Raw genomic sequence first — 19,573 nt, 5'->3', positions numbered from 1 at the left:
TCTTGTCAAAAATTGATGGAATTATGAATCCAGCAAAGTACAGTCAGATTTTGATTCACATGTATTAGCATGTGACTGATAGCAACTTCATTTTTCAGCATAACAATGATCCAAAACACACTGCCAGTGCAGTAAAAAGCATACCTGAATAGAAAAACATACAGTGGAACACTATCAGTCATGGATTGGCCTCCCCAGAGCTCAGACCTCAACATTGGGAGGGATTGTGGGATCATTTTGGTAGAGGAAAGGACAAAAGGCAGCCAACATCCAATAAAGAGCCGTGAATCTCCATCAGTCTTTAAGATTAAAGAAATGACAAAATGGTTCAGGGTGTGTTGAAGATAATGTTTAATACCAAATATTGATTTTCAAGCTTGTATTGTAAAAACTCTGGTTTTGCCTTACATAGTGTAATTCCATGTATGTTCGCATGTTTCGATAAATCACTGCATCCATTTCCCATTTTCCTAGCAAACTATAAAGAAATTAGGCTTACAGTATTATTCAGATGTAACCTAGTAAATTACAACTGCTCAATGTATTTTGATGGCTTCTTGAAGAAAAAAAAAGAATTAAAAAAATGTCTTCATGTAATAATTTATTAACATTGCAAAGTGGTTTTAAATTGCAGGGAGTGATGAAAGCACAATGATATACTATACAGCCTGGCAAGCTTTGTCTCTGTTGAGTGACCTATTCTTGACTGTGTTGGAGAGCAGAGCTGTTTGCAGCTAATGCATTCACAACCCGTAGGTGTGAAAAGTGTAGAAAAAGTTGTTCAAAACAAGTGAATAAATGGAGAGAAATCTGTGTGGAACTGAGGACACAAAGTCAGAGGAAAGTAAGAACCTTACAATTCATCTATATAACATTAATTTTTAATGACGCAGACAGCATCCTTCACACATACCAAATCGCCCAATACTCAGCTCTGAAGTATCCAATCATTATCACTTACATGTTGCAAGCAGTCTCCTGAAAGATTTTGCCAGACAAAATTGTAGAGACCAAAACTATAAAACCCAAACTAGATGATGCTACCGTGCTCTGGAGAATTGTACAAAACAGATGTGTCTGCAGTCTGCAATTCTGTTGAGAATATTTGTGTGAGAAAAGCAGACCACAGAAATGAAAAGGATTCACTGAAATTGAATCAAAGTAAAGTGCATTTTCCAGGATCCTGACAACGATGAGGAGTCACTGCAGAAAACAATACAAACTCACTGCTCGGCCTTATAATCTAGTGCTTGTGAAGACAAGCAGAACTTTATCTATACCCAAATCCAATTAAAGTGGAAACAGGATTGGGGCCCAAGACACAATTGTATCTACAGATTCAATCTGCTCTGCTTTTCAGAACAACAGTGGATTATTACTTTATTTGATTGCAACAATTATTGTAACGATCGGCTTTCCACCTGCCAGACATTTTGACTGTCAGTGTAATTTTCTGCACCCTATTTGAAGACGGAACACAAATCCTGGCAGAAATATTCCCTCTCTCGTACAATCACAGTTCTCCAAGTGGCCAGTCAGGGAAAAAAAAAAAAAAAAAAGTAAAAATAGCCACGCTGAGACCGTGCTACTTGTGTTTGGTCAACAGGTCCCAAGACTAGTCTGGCCTGCTGCACGCTCAAATACAAACACAGCCTTCAACCGGTCCCAGGAAAGGACACCCGTGCACCAGGAAGGCAACAAGACTCATGAATCATAAGAAACACACACACTGCTAACTCCCATTCATTACAGCAGTACCCAAGGGGTCCTCCTACCGCCCATACATCTTCTTAATGTCAGTGCCACAGGCTCTCCTGCATTCCACAGTCTCAACCTGATGGTCCAAACAAGCAGTAGTGGCGATAAAAGCGAATAAACAGCAGACTGGGAAAGGCCAAGGCTGAGGCTGTTGATAAAAACAATAACTTATTGATATACAACATATTCTCATTTTAAAAAAAGACCCTGTAGTCTATGTGTATTCTAAGTGACCATGCACTCCATAATGTCTAGACCGATTCCACAGTCAGGAAGCTGAAATACAGACTACCAGAAACACATTAAATGCCTGTACTGAAATCAGTGCATTGCAGGAATACATTTTTCCATAGGATTAATCGATCCCACTCGCAAAATGGCTTTTGTTTGTATTTATGTTAAAGCAGACACTGAGGCAACAACTCAGATTTTTTTTTTCCTCAAGCCGTTATGTAAACAAATCGACATATAACACAGCTATCTATAACAATGTATTACAAATTTACCAGATGAGCAAATCATGGAGTATTATTGAACTGAACCCTTTATTGCCATTATTCCTGCATCCATAGTCAACAATGAAATGCTGTTTCTCAAAGACTGAAAAACAGCAGTATATCCAATTGATAATACACAATGTACACAATGCAAGATGAATATTCACATAGTGAACAGGGTTGTGTATTTGAAATGGAGATGGGTAGTCTAATTATGCACAAAGTTTACAATGCAGTGTGCAAAGTGGTATAGGTGGAGAAGTCGGGTGATCGTGTAGGTGAAGGTTGGTTGGTGTGTGTGTGTGTGTGTGTGTGTGTGTGTGTGTGTGTGTGTGTATCACAAAGTCTACATAGTTGTAGGGATATAGGATGGTTCAGGAGGATGGGTAAGGGGTAAAAGCGTTCATCCTAAGGTGTGAAGCTGTTGAGAAATCTCAGTGTCTTGATTCAGATGCTCCCTGATGTTGGGAGGGGGAATAACAATTGGGAATGGTGAGATGGGTTCTGGATGAAGATGGAGCTTCTTTAGATGCAGACCTGGATAAAGATCTGCAGCATAGAGAGGGAAATAGTACTAATAATCTGTTTTCAGAAGTCTTTACTGGGTTTTCTTTAGACATCGTACAGCTTTGAAACCACACTCCATCCATTCATTCTACTTTTTCACCAAACACATATAGACTGGTTGGGCAAACTCCCACACACCCTTGAATATCCTCAAGAGGATGAAAAGAGTCCAATGTTCCACAACCGGGACAAAAACGGCATTGTTCCTTCTGAATTCAAGGGTGGTACTGCTGCACTTTCTTCACAATGGCCATGGTGAAGTCAAGTTGTCTGCTACACAGCATATATGTTGAATGTCAAACATTTAAAAAATTGCTCTTATGCAAAAATGTTAAAAATATGGACTCTGTAGCATTTAATCTTTAAAATTTATGACATAAAATAAAGATCAAAAATATTTGCAGAGGTAGAAAGCCAATCAGCAACAGCCCAGGAGTCATCAAGCATTACAAGGTGCCTTAGGTGCTCCATCTTATTGGCAGTTGTAATCAGAATTAAATTCGTGTCATTCTTTAAGGGGACATGTAAACCTATAAATTATATTTTCCAGCACTGACACAGAAAATGTCAACCCTATAAACACCTCGATGAAATAAATGAGCACAACAAAGAAGCAATCAATGGCTCATCAGCAGCACCGCCTGTGGTTCGCCAATATGTAATATGCCTGGTGTAAGTTGGGGCAACAAGAATACTTTCTTCATAACTCAGCAACACACATGCCCAGTGGGGTTTGGCACAGAGCACAACGTTAATAAGACTGATCTATTTTATTCTGCACTACTGAAATATGCTCATGCCTACTGGTCATAATCGTGTAATCACTACATCACAGAAGTGTGCTATGCTTTCAGGGAAATTATTTACATTTCAGAATATTTTACTCACATTTGGAGGAATAGACAGAAACCGTGTGACATCCTTGCACCAAAAGCCAAAATATCTTTGGCAGCGAGTATAATATAATCAGATGCATTTTTAAACTAATGCATATGGCAATAAATAAATATTTATTATTATTCACTACTGCAATTCTAATTTATCCCAGTCCAAAGGCGATGGCTGGATTCACCTGTTGGAAGCCCCATACTGACTACAAAATCCCATCCTTAGTGCTTTGTGTAAATACCCGACTATGATATGAAGACATAGATTCAAGCTTTTAGTTTATTCCATAGATATTGTGATAAAATAATACTAGCGCCAAGTTTGTAAATAAAATTTAGATTTGGGTTGAATGTAAATTTTGATACAAGACAAAGCCATAAGGCTTGGCAGTAGTTAATAGCTTGTCCCACTCAGTATTTTACATTATGAGCTCAAATTTCTACAACCAAATCATCACCTTGAGTTTGATTATGAGGTTCACAGGGGTAATTGCACACATTGCTTAGTTGGCAATCAAGTCCTGTAACAACAGTTGATTTGATGAATTTTCATATAATTTAATTTCACCTTCTTAAATGTTTTTTTAAACTGGGAAGAGTTCAAACTGCAGACAAGCAACTCGTTTTCAACACTGCTACTAGTCCTTTCAGTTAAACTGTATAAATGAACTACAATGCAAACATCTACCAGAGAAATGAGACAAATACAGTAACCATTTGTTATTTAACAGTTGATGGATGAACCCTGTCAAAGCAGGGTCATCAAAAAGAAACTGCATTCATTTATAGTAAAACAACAGTAAGCTTTCTCAATAAAACAGACTACTTATTAGAATAAGCTGAAGGGTAAAGAAAAATAAAGCTAATTTATATTAACTAATTTACTTGTATTTACACAATGACAGACAAGTTTATCTTACTGCTCTATTATTCAAGGCGTCTCCAGGGCATCGAACAAGACCAGTTGCTGGGATCATTACTCTCAGCAACTTGCTTTTTGCACACTGCATGGTAGAGATTAACTAAAAACATTTTGTGATTGAAATTAAGTTGTTGCTTCTGCCAAACAGTCAGTAGGTAGGTTAATTATTTAAATGCAATTATCTTTGATACAAAATGAAAACTTACATTTTCAGTCCTGGGAAGAAAGCCGTGAACTACGCTGATGCTCCATCTTGCCATTTTAAAACTTTTTAAACTGTGCCCAATGGAGCTGTTCGAACCAGAAATGGGTCTTTTGACTGATTATGGGTCACAAACATTTTGCCCAGCCATACTCACCCATTGCTAATAAAGCTGCAACTGCAGCTTATTCTTGGGTAACAAATCTAATTCAGTCCACTTTGTGTTCTCAGTCTAACAAGTAAGAAATCCAATTATAAACAGATTACGATGTTTTATGTTTTGTTTTGTTTTTTTGCCTGGAACTGTGTAATCATCAACTTGAAAACAGGTGTGAGAATTAAATTACCTGGTTATTTCACTTTAGCCAATAACATAACAAGTTTTCCTTTTTCACAAAAGCTTATGGGGGAGCAGATGTAAACAAGGACAATGCCACCTCACCACAACAAAGTCCCCAGAGATGCTGCAAGATCTACAAACCTCATCTTCAACAGTAGTGTACAAGCACATGAATAAAAAACAAAAATCAGTTTGGATGCCTTAAAAGGCCCAATGTCTTTGTGTTTGGTAGACCAAACAGAATAAAGCATTACTGTCTATATTTGACACCATCTGATGCTACATCCAAGTTGTGTTGCTCTGAAAATACTCTGAATGTACTGCAACATCTAGAAAAGCACTAATAACTGAAATGAAAAGGAATAGAGGTTTAAAGAAAAAAAAAAAATGCTATCTGGATAGAAATGGTCTGGTTATAGTAAACCTAATCCATGTCTCCAAGCATGTTTCCCCTCCAAGTAAAACTTACCTTTCCTTACCATTTAAAGACAGGTCGAATCCATTTCAACACACTACAGGCAACAGAAACGATCAACAGAAACTAGATGTTATCACAAGAAAAATGGGAAGGTGCAGCCTCACTGATGTTCTGCTTTAATAGAACATGAAAGTGAACTTTGCAGGGAATCTGTTGCACATCTGAGCAAAACCTTTGGAGATGGAGGGCATTGTGCACCAGCTCTCGCATAAATCCCCTGAATGCACACTGGAGGGGGGAGGGGGGGTCCACATGTTATTGATGTTTACTTTAAAAAAAAAAAAAAACGAGAAAAATGGGGGGGGCAGAGGTTCAGCCCAGGATCAGGTGTTCCAAGCACCATTGTTTTGCAATAATTATGCGCATCACTTAACAGGAATACACTTTTTTTTTTTTTTTTTTTTAAACGTGATTACAAATATCTTTATTCCGACTGATAATTATCACAAATAAACAAAACTACAGAATCTGTGAAACACAGTGGACACACAAATATGTCTCTACTTAACACAAAACAGGCCCACACTGAACATGTGTGTATGTGCTTATTTTTGCAAGTATGTGAGAGTCGGAGGAGGAAAAAAGAAAATAAAAAAGAAAGAGTGGGAAAGCAAATGGTCTTATCTGGCATGTGCAGGTCCAGCCCTGCCATTCTAAGTGCACGTCAGAGGGTGAAAAGGAGTGCTTGCTACTTTGCTGGTTTTCTGCTTAAAAGCAGCTACCACCTCCACATGACCACAGTATACACAAACAGGTGGCTTACTTAAGACAGACACTGTGGTGATTTCTTCTTTTGTGCCTTACTGACCCACTCTCTCCTCTGACCTCACATAATAACAAAAAGAAAAGAAAATCATTTTTTATATGATCATGACAAAAGGACAAAGAGTACCAAAAGATCATTTTGACGTAGCTGATTGGTAAGCAAAAACTACAACACAGTGACAGCCTTTTTTTTGTACAGAAAATGAAAGATTTGCAAGGACAAACAAAACTAGAACACTTGTCAAAGGTTCCTAGTGGTTAGCCGCCAGTTTCCTTATGTTCAGGATCAACCTCTTGCTATACTCTTTATGATCAACAGGCTTTACATCCATCACTGTAGCTTTAATCCTCGATTCATCCTGTCAGAAAGAAAATGACATTCATATGAGAAATGGCATACAAAATCAAGTCCAACAGATAGATAGATGTATGTATGTATGTATGTATGTATGTATGTATGTATGTATGTATGTATGTATGTATGTATGTATGTATGTATGTATGTACATATATCTCCATTTCTCTATATCATATATAGATATCCATCTATACAACAAAGACAGACAGATATCGATACATCTGTCTCTATCGATATAGATAGATATATCTCCAAATGGCTGTATAAATATAAGAGCCATTTGGACTTTGCCATTTATCCCATGGTAAATGTTTTCAACAAGATTTTGCTAACGACTAAAAATCATTATGTAATATAATTAATTACCAATGAAAGACAGAGTCGAACATTTAAAGCCTTAGACATCTCCATAGCTGTCTAGACAGGGGAAGGCCGTTCTACCAGGGCTATTACTCTCTGCATTTAAACAGTGGTTACACTCCTTTTGTCTCCGCTGATCATCTGTTGCTTAAGTGGGTGAAATGTAAACCATTTTTCTTTGGATATGAACCCAATTCTTTAAGAAAAAAGAAATCATTTTAGATCTTAATGCTTGGTTTTTTTGTAAGTGAAATATGCAGACAAATATGAAGCGACCTCAAACTGCTCAAATTTAATCATATGAATGGAAATTGATGTTAGGCCAAATTTCACAAATGCTAAAAACAAGAAGTTCAGATATAAATATGGGTGTTTTATTTAATTATCACAAAAAGTAAAGTTCATCAATTAAACACAAAGCAGTTGTACCAGTTCTGCCTAAACTGTAACAAAAATTGAAGGCTAATGAACACAGTCCACGTATCCCACATAAAAAGGTGGACACAGCTTTCCACGCTTAAAACCAATGCAAAGTGTGTAAAACCTTCACTCTCTCCAAAGACCAGCAGGGGCGACTCATCTGGCTAGGAGAAAAGTCATGTACTGTGTAGAGATTACTATAGGAGAACAAGTGCACTGCTCACCTACAACCCCAGTAAACGCTTTCCTAGAAAGACTTCAATCCTATCTATTACAACATTATGCTCTTTTTTGTCCCCATAAGAGTCACGTAGTCTCACATAGTGCAAGACTAGGCAATTCATTTGCTTTACTCCAGGGCTACTTTGTGATTGGCAAGTTTTTACTATGTGCATGCAGTGTCCCTCAGGTGACAGACTGAACTTCAACTACCAACAGGTGACATCATGGTAGATATGTCCTTTTATATACAGTCTGTTTATCCTGGCACAGTGTTATACCAGTAGTTCCTTCCAGACTGGAAAACTGGATGAGTGCAACTCATCTGTGGTGGTGGAGTAAAAAGCCTGCTGTGCTCAGACCAATCAGTGTCAGAAACCACTTCGCTCCTCTCTAAACTCACACCCCTCACCTTGCACTAAAGCCCCAAAGTGTGTGATAAGAGATGGCCACATCCCATCAGACAGAACTCATAAGGGCAAAATAAGGGAGATATCCCTTCAAATCCAGCTATTTCTATTTAAAACTGGAATAGTAGTGATCAATGCGGGAGAAAAGCTACAATAAAAACTATAGAGCTACTTGGTTCCAGGCAAGTAAAAGGTCAAGTACTGACTTGAAATATTTATGAAGTCAAATAAACAATTGATCAAAGTATTTAATCTACAGATTTACATTTAATTAAATTATGCATAACACTATTTTTTGCATGATAAATATAATTAAGAAGTTTCACCAATTAATCATAGTATTACACAGCCCCCATATTGCTCTTAAAAGGACAATAATATCATTTATTTAAGACCTTATGCATAGAAATGTAGGTCAATGAGATTAATAATGGCAACCTCAGGTTTTGACTTTGACACCAGCAACATCCCACAACCCTGTCTTTGTTTTTTATTTTAGTATGTGCTTCATTCTAATTTGAGTTTGTTCGCATTGTTAATTCCAAACTGTTTTAACTGTACAACTATTAAATAGTGTGACAATCAGAGAAGGCGCTCTACTTTGTTGTACATATACATTACAAAAATAATAATTTTGTACCAGTTAAAAAAATAAAAATAAAAGGAGAAAGATGTAATAAAAAATAGCAATAAAATGGGAAAGGATCACATTTTCCTACAGTATGAGATGATATGAAACTTTTCATTTTCTTTAACCAGCATTATAAAATACAAAGGATATGATGGCAATGATACTTAATAAGTCCTTAATTACTGAAATAATCCAATAATTATCTAAATTGCCAGTGCTTAATTACCTTCTTAGGTTTAATTTGAATAATTGCACTGCATCGGTGTATTCGGCTAAAAACGTGATGATTCTATTCTAACATGTGATATAGCTAGAATGACCTTTAAATGTGCTGATGGTGTGTTTCACTGTTTTACTGGCATTACAGAAGGTAATTTTATTACACTCCTTACGGGGGAACTTCATTCAGTTAAAACGAAGAGTGTAATTCCCTGAAATATTCTGATGATGCTCTTTACAGGGGTCCGGTCAATATGCAAGTCACACTGTGTTACAGCGGACTGTTATCAACTGTTAAGAACCTGCTTTGTCCCACATCAAGCCTATAAATCAAAGTACACAACAATGTGCGAGAGCATGACACAATGGCTGGATTGTAGCGCTGAGAAGTAGAAAATAAACTCAAAGAGGGGTTGCAGGTGTCTCTGCTGAAGGAATATGGGGTTTGGAGACAGAAGCCAATACATGCTTGTAGCAGTGCCATTGGCAGTTAGGATGCTGAGCTGAATGTGACAGACACAGTGGCCCTTTTTTGTGTGTTGAAGGCGGATGCAGTCTCTGGCTTGGCTCCAGACTTCCTGCGCAGAGTCCCAGCCCAATCAATTCTTTTATGTGCTTCCCTCAAAACAAACCTCTATCTGTGTGGCCTACAGGAAATACTGACCGCAGCTAATCTGTGTGTGCATCCTTCACAAAGCCACTGAAAATGAGCAGCATCCCAGGACAAACACTCTGACAGCTTTTTTTTTTTTTTAAGACGCAGTTCTGCCAGTCAAAATGGGAAAACTCTCCCATGTTAAAAAGAAGAACAACAAAAACAAGCAGAACCTCTTATGTTCCCGCTGTGAAGTTTCAGTAGTTCAGGGACGCAGAGACACGGCCTCATTTTTCTCGAGATTTCTTTTTTCTCTCTCTCTCTCTCTCTCTCTCTCTCTCTCTAAATGCATGTGGTCTGTCTGACACTGTGCTGCAACGACAAAACCCTGGGCATTTAATCACACTACCACACCATTTTTACTTACATTATATGTTTCCAGCTTCACTCTGTTGCGGAAGACAAAAGTGTTGAAGTTGGCATGCTGGAAGACCTCATCGAAGGCAGCTTCATTCTGAATTTTAAATAAAAGTTCAGATATAATCCTTTAATCAAAAGCCAGTTTCATCAAACAGTCTTGAGTGCAAAGGAAAGTAAGTGTCTGACAAAACAAACAAACAAAAAGCTTTGATTTTTCTAAGTAATTATAAATAGAAGAAACAAAGCACCACAGGTTTCAGACATATTTGCGTTTGTCTACAGAAACGTATGTATGTTTGGGGAGCATGAAGCTTAAAGTTTAGCTCTGCCCTGGTCGTTCCCTGAAGAAAGTATTACATTCAGCACAGAAAGCCTCACCGAGTCCTTGAGCTGCCCCAGGTAAGCTGCATTCTGGCCCAGGATAGCCTCTGCACTCTCCTGGAAGCAAGTCACCCACTGGTTGTCCCCATAATCTGCAATGTTGGCCTGACGGATAATAAAGGGGGAAAAAAAAAAGTTAAATGCATAAACAACTATTGACCAGAGTAGCCTGGCTTACATTTCGTGAAAGGGTGTTTGTTTGATATAACAGTTAGTGGATAGCCTATGTACTCCCGGCAAGTGTGACACAAACACACAAAAGCACGCGCACACTCACAGGTTAAGCTAAAGCTTGTATTATTAGTATTATTAGTATTATTAGTATTATTATTATTATTATTATTATTATTATTATTATTAATAATAAGTCAACTGGTGAGTGGTACAAAACAAAACCCGCCTATTTCAGATGCATGCCTCTCACTGCTTGTTGCTCACTGAGTTTTTGGCTTTTTTACATAAAATGCAGTTTGTTTGCATTCATGTCTGTGTTTTGTGTAAAAAAGTAATGCCGACGGGAAAAGCTGCTGCAATTAACCCAACGTAACTAACCACGCAAAATGGGAATACGACATGTGTCTTCATTACACTGCGTCACAGAAACTGCAGAATGGGATTTATACATCTCTAAATTTAATCACAAAGAGCAGATTGGGAATATGTTTAAACACAGAGACAGAGCCATAAAAGGGATGGATTGGATTGAGCCCCAGGATATAATAGGCAATATAAAGGTAGGGATGGGCTTTTTAAAAAAAAAAAAAAAAAAAAAAAAAAAGCTACAACATTTTCGCTGGAAGCAATTTGATTGTTCTTTGAAGCTCGCTTTTAAATGACTGTGCACCGTTGTGGCAGACTTGTGACGTGCTAGTTTTAGTTAGTGGACTTCATATTAGACCTGATTTAATAAAAAAATGTTGCAGTCGAGCTACAGATAGACCTTCGTGAGTTGTTTGCATTGCATTGTTCTTCTCCTTGTAATGACATGTAATTTACAAAATCTTCACCAATCTGATGCCTGGTAGTTTATTAGATGTATTATTAGATTATATATTAGACGTATTAGAAGAATCATTGACTCAGGATTCAATGAAAACGGTCTTTTAATGTGTGCATGTGCATATATGTTTCTGCAAGTGGATGCCATAGCTTAAAAAGAAAAAGAAAGAAAGAAAAGACGGCCAGAAGCTTTTGGGGGGACCCACGCTGAATCACTTACAGAGAGGATGAGGCGGTACTTGAAGTTGGGGAATTCTTTGTCACACTTCTCACACCGAAACATGCCATTCTGCTGGTCAACCACTTTTTTGTTGCAGTCTTGGCTCGGGCAGGCCTGATAAAGACAGTTTTCCTTGCGCAGAAACACAATCGTAGCTACGCAGGTGAAGTAGTCAGCCTAAACAAAAGACCAAAAAAAAAAAAAGTATAAACATTGTAACTGTGACATACTCATCACGTCTCACTCTCATGACCTTTGTGTTGTGGATGTTGACTAATGCAAACCAAAATAGAAACAGGATAAAATTAATATTAAGATGGCATTTTTGGGACTATGCAGTGATATATGCGAATAGTCAGAAATAACCTTATTATCATTTAAGGAGCAGATGCATAACCAACACTGCCAACCCGAATGCTAATGGCAACACAAATGCCAACTATTGAGGGAGCTGCCGTTTTTCCACGGATTCAAACTTGAGAAACATGCTGCATGTAAACAGCTTCCAGGAAGTTTTCTTTGTTGTCATGGAAAACATCAACCAAGTGACATTTGCCATAGTCGATGGAAACAAATCTCCTGACAGTTCTAGTTTCTAGTTGTCCCTTTATTCTCCGTCTTTGTTGCAGTCCAAAAGCTGCCTGTTTTTGGAGAGTCTCCCACCTCATACTAACCTCAGAATAGCCTGTCATAACATAAGTCTGGCTTTTCCACGGTTTGATGAAGGATGAATAACTGTGCCTTGGCAAAGCAACTGACCTTCCATGTCTGATAATGTTCAAGTCCGATGTCAGAAAACCATGAAAATGTCTGTAATAACTTGGTTAACTTAAATACAAACAAGAGCAAAGTGCAATAAAAATATGATTTTTAAACTGCTCTTCTGTTCATACTGACCATGGCTATTACATGACATACAATCACCTCAATTAACTTCCAGCTCAAGGACAATTGTTACTCAATGTCACTTGCCCTTAGGAGTGAGGTAAATGACAGGGAGAAAATACGGGGGAAACAAATCTTGTTTCAACAAACAGCAAATGTCTAAGCTTTCTTTTTTAAACCCTTGACTATTTTGATTGAGCAAAAAAATAACCCTGACACCAAACTCTACTAGTTTTCCAAGAGCTCCAATTAATCAAGTAAATACCTCTTTAATTAACGTGTGACAGACCAGTAGGAACAGGGCAGAAGAACTTGTTTTTTTGGCCCTGTCACTGGCTCTTACAAATGGGATGTCAAGCCAACAAGTGGAGGGTGACCACTTGCTGTCAGAAAGGGCAGAGGGGCAATGTGGAAACTTGAGATTGTGGCACACAAAGACTTTGTGACGGCAACAATTAATTGCAACAAAGTTCTCTGGGTGCGGCCTTGAAAGCCTGACCCCATGCCCTTATGTATAGGATGCCTCAGAGGGTTAAAGACCGGACTAACCTCATTTGTCAAAACCGAGCCTCATCATGTGCCCAATGGCAAAAGAAATTCACCTGAAATTGGCTGAAGATTTGTGTTAAAAATGTTAGAAAGATTAAATCCATCAACAAGTTGCGTTGATGGACGAAGAAGAAGGAACAGATACTTTCAGCTGCACCCTTAATCACAAGGGGTCACCACAGTAAGTAGCTCATGTTTTGGCAGATCCTCAATGCCCTTCCAGACAGGACACAAAAGGGATCTCGTCTCCTACTGGGATCAAACCGGAGCTCTTCTGCTTGTGAGGCAAATGTGTAAACCACTGCTAACCAATAGCGTTATTTGTCATTTGAAATCATTCATCTCAGCACAGTAGATGTTTGACGGGGTCACTAATTGACTGTTATGCTCACTATTTAAAACACAATTACTCCTTAAACAAAGTATATTTTACTTAACAGTCTCACTCCTGTACTTTGTCTGAAGCATTTCTTTGCTTTCCTAAGCTTCCACATAGCCAGAATATCAATCCTTACAGTCTCAAACTTGTTCTCATTGATCCCCTCATAACTGCTTGCATCTATTAATTGTCCCAGTTTTATGGGGCGTTTTCATCATACTGTGATGATTACTAATGTGTTAAATTATGTTAAACTACACAAATTAAGATCTCAGCGCAGGTCACATTATCCATTTTGGAGTATTTATACACCTCACTGAGCTCCATTTCCCTCAACAGCACTGATGAAAAAAACGAGGAAATTGAAGAACATATATTACTTTACTTATTTGAGGGCAAGGAATTACATTACAAATGGGCAAAGAATAAAGCCAATGTAGAATCTAATCAGCACTAGAATTAAATGTGACTTTCACCAAGAACATACAACAGGGCTATGGAGGGGACACCCACAAGGCAATGTATTATATTGCATTAGGATTAGGAACTTTAGTAGGATTCGGTTTTAAGCGCACATACGTGTTGGTGCAGTGCTTTTATACAACGCTGATTCCAAAGCCTTTTTGCTTCAGGTTTGCAAAGCAGAGCTAGAAGTAAAAGCTACAATACAGAAGCCTATACAGAAATGCAGCATGCACCTTGGATTTTTAATAACAAATGCATTTTGACTGCGAGCATTTCATATTTATTGTTTGGGATTCAACAGCGGCCTTTCAGTGTGTCCTTGAATATCTTCAAAGAGGCAACCTTGAATAACAATATTGGGGTGACCATATCTTTAATGTTCAAGCGTGTCAACACAAAGCCGTGCGTGTGTGTACCTTGTCTCCGTGTCCCAGATGCTCAGTCTTAACGTCAGATAGAGACTTCCAGTTGGTGTTTCCTCCCCCGCTGCCACCTTTCACCTCTGTCAGAGACTGTCCATCCATAGCGTGCCCCTCCTTGTCATACCTGTGTAGAATACAGCGAATACCAGTTACTGCTGATTTGACCCGAATAAATGGTTTTATTACTAATTAAGCTCTTGATTATTTTTTAGTTAATTGTTTGGACTACAAATTTGCAAAAGTGATTAAAATGTGTATTGCTCATTTTGTCAGACTAATAGTTCAAAGTCAACGCATTTTAAATTCACTCACAAAGGACCAAGACAAACAAAGCATTTTCACATTTGACAAACAAATATTTCCAGTTTAAATAAAAATGGCTTATTTGATTATGTAAATAGCTGTCATTTAATTTTCTGTCACTGATTTTATGATAAAAGCTCTGTGTTAAGTATATCTTTTTATTACATTCACTAGATTCCTGAATTATATGACAGTAAAAGTAAAAGAAAAACTATAATTGATAATATCAGAGCTCATATTTTATTCTGTGCAATTCTCTCTAATGGACAGTTTGATCACTCCACTAATACATCAAAGGCTTTTACCCCTAAGCTGGAAAGCATTTTTACAGTGTGAAATGGGAGCGGCGCATTTTTTACAGATTCTAAAAACGTCAGTGCCGTGACAAGGTGTTGAGCATCTTTTCAGCACTGGGCATTCGCCGTTTTTTCTGATTTCCAATAGCCAAAATAAGTTCAGCTTTCACAGTGGAGGACTGGCAGGACAAATTCAATACCAACCAACCATCACATCACACTTGTAAAGGTGCTGAATAACAGTCAAAAAGTTAATACTGCTAGTGCCGAGTCTCCAAGGGACTCTCAGGCATTCCCAACCAGGCTTTTTCATAAGAGCACTTTCAGCTGGGGGGGGAGGAAGGGGAAAAAAAAAAAAAAAAAAAGATAACCTTTGGTCTACACACCAAATAAGGAAACATAGGGGTCTTTACAACAGTCTTCAGCCTGAAAAGTGACATAATTTGTAGTGCTTTATAAGATTTTTGTGTAGCTCCCTCTGGAGGCATGAAAAGCTTTATACATATGCAGTTATGGAAAAACATGTTGATGTGTACAATCTGTGGTCTTCCCTTAAGTAAATGCACCATGGTAAGTTGATAAAATTATATGTAAAATATTTTGACTCGTCACAACACTGCTGTGCAGAAGCCCACTTATAGACTGCAACATTCATTTTAACACATCCCAACCCAGGCAGGAGGCACAATACACTGCTGTTCACATGACTATCAACAGACTGCAGGCTGTCTATTTAACAGTTGAGTTAAAAAAATATATATATTGTTGTGCAGAGAATCCGTTTGTGTTTGTCAAAGCAGGGACAGCTCATCTGAGGGGAAGGCAGGCTGAGAGGCTTGTGAAATGAATCAACAGCAGAGGGACTGATGAGCTGGCCAGGGTCAGGGCTGTTACGGTGATATCAGAAACCCATTTTCATCTAGTGTTCCCGGTAATTCAGGGAAGACAATAGGAGAAAAAAAAGGGGTAAGGCAAGGTAGACTGAGAAGACGGATGAGGGTAAAATGCACTTGTGGGAAAAAAAAAAAAAAAAAAAAGTTTAAAACGGTCACCAAGATCAATACAGCTTAGTAATCTGTTGGCCACAAGGCAGAGCAGCATACAATGGCAAGGCCGGGTTGTAAATACAGGGAGAACTTGCTGTGCTCCTGACAAGCATGACTAATAGAAAATATCCCCATTAACATTTTACACTGTGGCCCAAGCGAAACACAGGTTGTCGATTTCCAGCTCCTCCTAACAAATGTAAACAATTCCTTAAAGTGGCACCAATTTCCTCACCAGTGTACCTAATTCTGTCTGCATCCAATCAGAAGCTTCCCCTGACCAATCAAATGACAAAACAGATGGCATTCCTTGGCATGAATTAATGTCTCTAAAGAAATTATCGCCAGAGAAGGCAAATACACAATATTTAAGGAAAAAAACCCTGCAGAATAGCAAGACTTCACATGGCTTCTCTGGTAAGCTGATAGACAGATACCCAGAAGAAAATAGTGACCGAATTCATTTTAAAAAAGAAAATCTGCTGCAGGAAACAGAAATGGCTCACAAAAAGTAGTGGTTGTGATAAAGAAGACAAAAAGAGGGCAAATTCGGTCTGGCAGAAAATGTGCAACAGACAAGTGAGAGTGGAAAGATCCAGGCCTAGAGCAGAGTGGTTTCAGTAAGACAAGAACACCATGATATCTGGCTGGAGGTTGGCAGACGCATGAATGTGCATAACACAGACATGTCAAGTGTCACTGTACAGGAATGGGGGACATGTCAGATAAAGGGACATGAAGTAATGATAGAAGACTAGGCTCCAGGCTAGGGCTGCCACGATTAGTCGACTAGTCACGATTACGTCGACTATCAAAATCGTTGACGACTAATTTAATAGTTGACGTGTCATTTGAAGCTTTGTAAGATCCCAAAAGAAGCAGGAATAAGTAGTAGAATTTAAGAGTGTAATAACGGACTGAAACAGAAGATGGCAGCACTGCATGTACAAGAATGCCAGCTGCCGTTAAACCCTGAAGAAGAAGAAGCAGTGTCCGGTATCGTAGCTGTGTCCAAATTCAGGAACCGCATCCTCCTGTGCCCGCATTTGTAGGCCGATTACGTTACAGCGACACGACAAAGTCTGTCCAAATTCGAAGACTCCGACAAATGCGCCCTTCATTTCCCCAGATTTGAAGGATGGGTCCGGGTGTATACTTCGTGGCCCAACCTATCCCAGAATTCATAGCGAGGCCCAGCTCAGTTTCCAACAATGGCGGCAGCTAGTTCGTTTTAATATTACTCTTATTATTCTTTCTGGGTCACAAAATAAACATTTAACATATTTTCAGGCGAGAATGTAGCTGTGTAAACCTCAAATATCTGCTCGGTTTATCAAGACACCACATATTTTCAAAAGCGCTCCGACGTTTTCGGAGACGTCTGTTACCAACCAGCTCGATAGCTAGCCAGGGTTCAAGGCTCACTAGAGCCCGTGAGAACACCGGACTCTGGGCAAATCGTTTTCAAACCCCCCGCGGTCTTTCGCTACTCAGGTTAAACATGATATATAAGTCACTTAGATAACTTAAAAATGTTATTGTTTGGCTTTTTTCAGTATTTTATTTGTTCCTGAGTAAATCGGTTTGGCTGAGATTAAAGTTATAGTTTTTACACAGCTGAATAAACATCAAGCAGACAGCTGATTATCAGAAGTGTGAGATGCTCGAGAATATACTCCGGTGTCCTGTTATATTTTAGATAGCAAGAGGCAGACGGCTGAGTTTATTAAACTCACAGAGACAATCTGCAAATTTCATTAAAAGTTTAATAAACTATCATCTTGTCTTTATTTTTAGTTAGCACACACCTTAAACACTTCAAGCTGTAAGCTAATGATTTAAGGTAACATAACAGTCAATTCAATGACAGATCATGTTCTCCACACAACTGTGCTCAAATTTGTTTGCATCTTAGCTGGCATAATTACATATGCGCTATGCACAAATCCAAATGCTGTAGTCACAATATGCAAGACAGAAAATGTCAGTTTGGACTGTGACTAAATGAGCTGATGACGAATGTCTGAGGTTGACAGCTTAAAAAAAAAAAAAAAAAAAAAAATGAGTATAAACCTGACAAAAATGTCAGAACAGGGACTACACCACCTGACATTTTAGGAAAAGACAGGAAGGCGATCTAAATGTGCTGTTGCCACCTAATGGACAACCAAAACTTCACATTTAGATACAAAAAAATGCTAATGTGAAGTCTGATTCTGAAGATTCCTGCAAAGGGCGTAGGCCTTCACTCTGATGTCTCAGAACAAGGTACAACCATCTAAGACTAACAGAAGGTCAAGAATATTAGTGCTGGATTGTTACTAAAATAAATGAATTCTACAGCAAGGTCATGAAATGTTTTAACAGGGATTTTTTTTGTCTTTTTAATCACCAATAGAGTTTAGAAGAAACAGCTGCAATTCAGCTTTAATTCAAAGGGTTAACCAAAATATATGAAACCCTCTGTAACCATAAGAAATTAATATAATCATAAATAAACTACTCCATTTCAGTACTTTGTCAAGAGTCATCTGCGGGCAATGACTGCCTGTAGTCAATAACATGTGAACATCAAAGGATGGGTTTGCTTTGTGATGCTTCGCCAGGCTTTTCACTGTAGTGGTCTTCATTTGTTTTTGTTGTGTATTGGTCTTTCTGCCCAATGCTGCTTGACTGGTCTGAGATTATAGACCAGTATATAAAGGATTGATGTAGCCACAGTGCCATCACCCACTGGTTTGGACTCTGCTTTAAAGGAGCTTATCCGACTCACAATTCATCACAATTCTAAGGTTATTTTCCATAAAATGGCCCAATCTGGGTGAAGACCAATTGCGTAAGTAAGATTAAATTCTGACCAATACTTTGGAGATGCTGTGATTCTTGGGAATTATAGACAGCTGGAAACCTCGTTATCGCAAAAGTGCCGCTTTAGACCAAAGAAGCTTACAGTGAACATACTTTTTTTTTGTCATAATGCATTTTTATTTTATTTAGATTTATATAACTTAACTTACTGATTGCACTTAACTTTTCGCCTGTTACTAAAAAACTATTCCCCAAATCTTGTCATATAAACTGTTCACAGAGATACATAAACAGCATGTTCTTGTTAGTTAGTAAGCTAATATAATAGTAGCATTTTATTGGGGGAAAAAAAAAAGTTTGTCTGTGGTAGACTGTAAATGTGTATTTTAATGCCTTAAACTTGGGCATTTTAACATGGGACTATGGGATTCAGCTTCAAGTGGCCACTAGAGGGGCTGTGATTTTTGGCACTGCATGTTGGCTTCATTTTTCAATCCTGGAGATTTCTGCTTAGTTGCGACTTCAAAAGCTCTTAGGTTATGTTAACATTACTTTTTGAGTTAATGCCCATCTGTAATGAGCAGACAGTGGATCTTTATATACTTCATACTTCTAAGGCATTTGGTCTTCTGTTACATCACTGAGAAACACTAGTGACCGTAGTCCCACAGGAAGCCAAACATTCCCATGCATCTCACTGCTTTACCATGTTTTACAGAAGATGCTGTGCACATTAGATCGTCAGCACTTCCAGGTCCTCTTCATAGTCTTG

At 38.3% G+C, this 19,573-nt stretch overlaps 1 protein-coding gene across 3 annotated transcripts in view; it reads right to left on the bottom strand.

The window, feature by feature from the left end:
• Nucleotides 1-334: 334 nt before the first annotated feature.
• rpa1 (replication protein A1) overlaps nt 335-19,573 on the bottom strand; it is a 33,099-nt gene continuing 13,860 nt past the window's right edge. For all 3 annotated transcript variants that reach the window (XM_084951072.1, XM_084951071.1, XM_084951073.1), the window contains 5 exons: nt 14,343-14,472; nt 11,649-11,825; nt 10,427-10,534; nt 10,056-10,142; nt 335-6,775 (listed from right to left, as the gene is read on the bottom strand). In XM_084951072.1, coding sequence (XP_084807198.1) covers nt 6,668-6,775; nt 10,056-10,142; nt 10,427-10,534; nt 11,649-11,825; nt 14,343-14,472 — 610 coding nt within the window. In that variant the 3' untranslated portion in view covers nt 335-6,667. The remainder of the gene's footprint in view (nt 6,776-10,055; nt 10,143-10,426; nt 10,535-11,648; nt 11,826-14,342; nt 14,473-19,573) is intronic.

This window comes from Perissodus microlepis, chromosome 14 (assembly GCF_051167445.1).
Source record: "Perissodus microlepis isolate ML-2025 ecotype Zambia chromosome 14, ASM5116744v1, whole genome shotgun sequence".
NCBI lineage: Eukaryota > Metazoa > Chordata > Actinopteri > Cichliformes > Cichlidae > Perissodus > Perissodus microlepis.
Note: the sequence above shows the minus strand (reverse complement) of the source record. Positions and strands in the feature narration are given on the sequence as shown.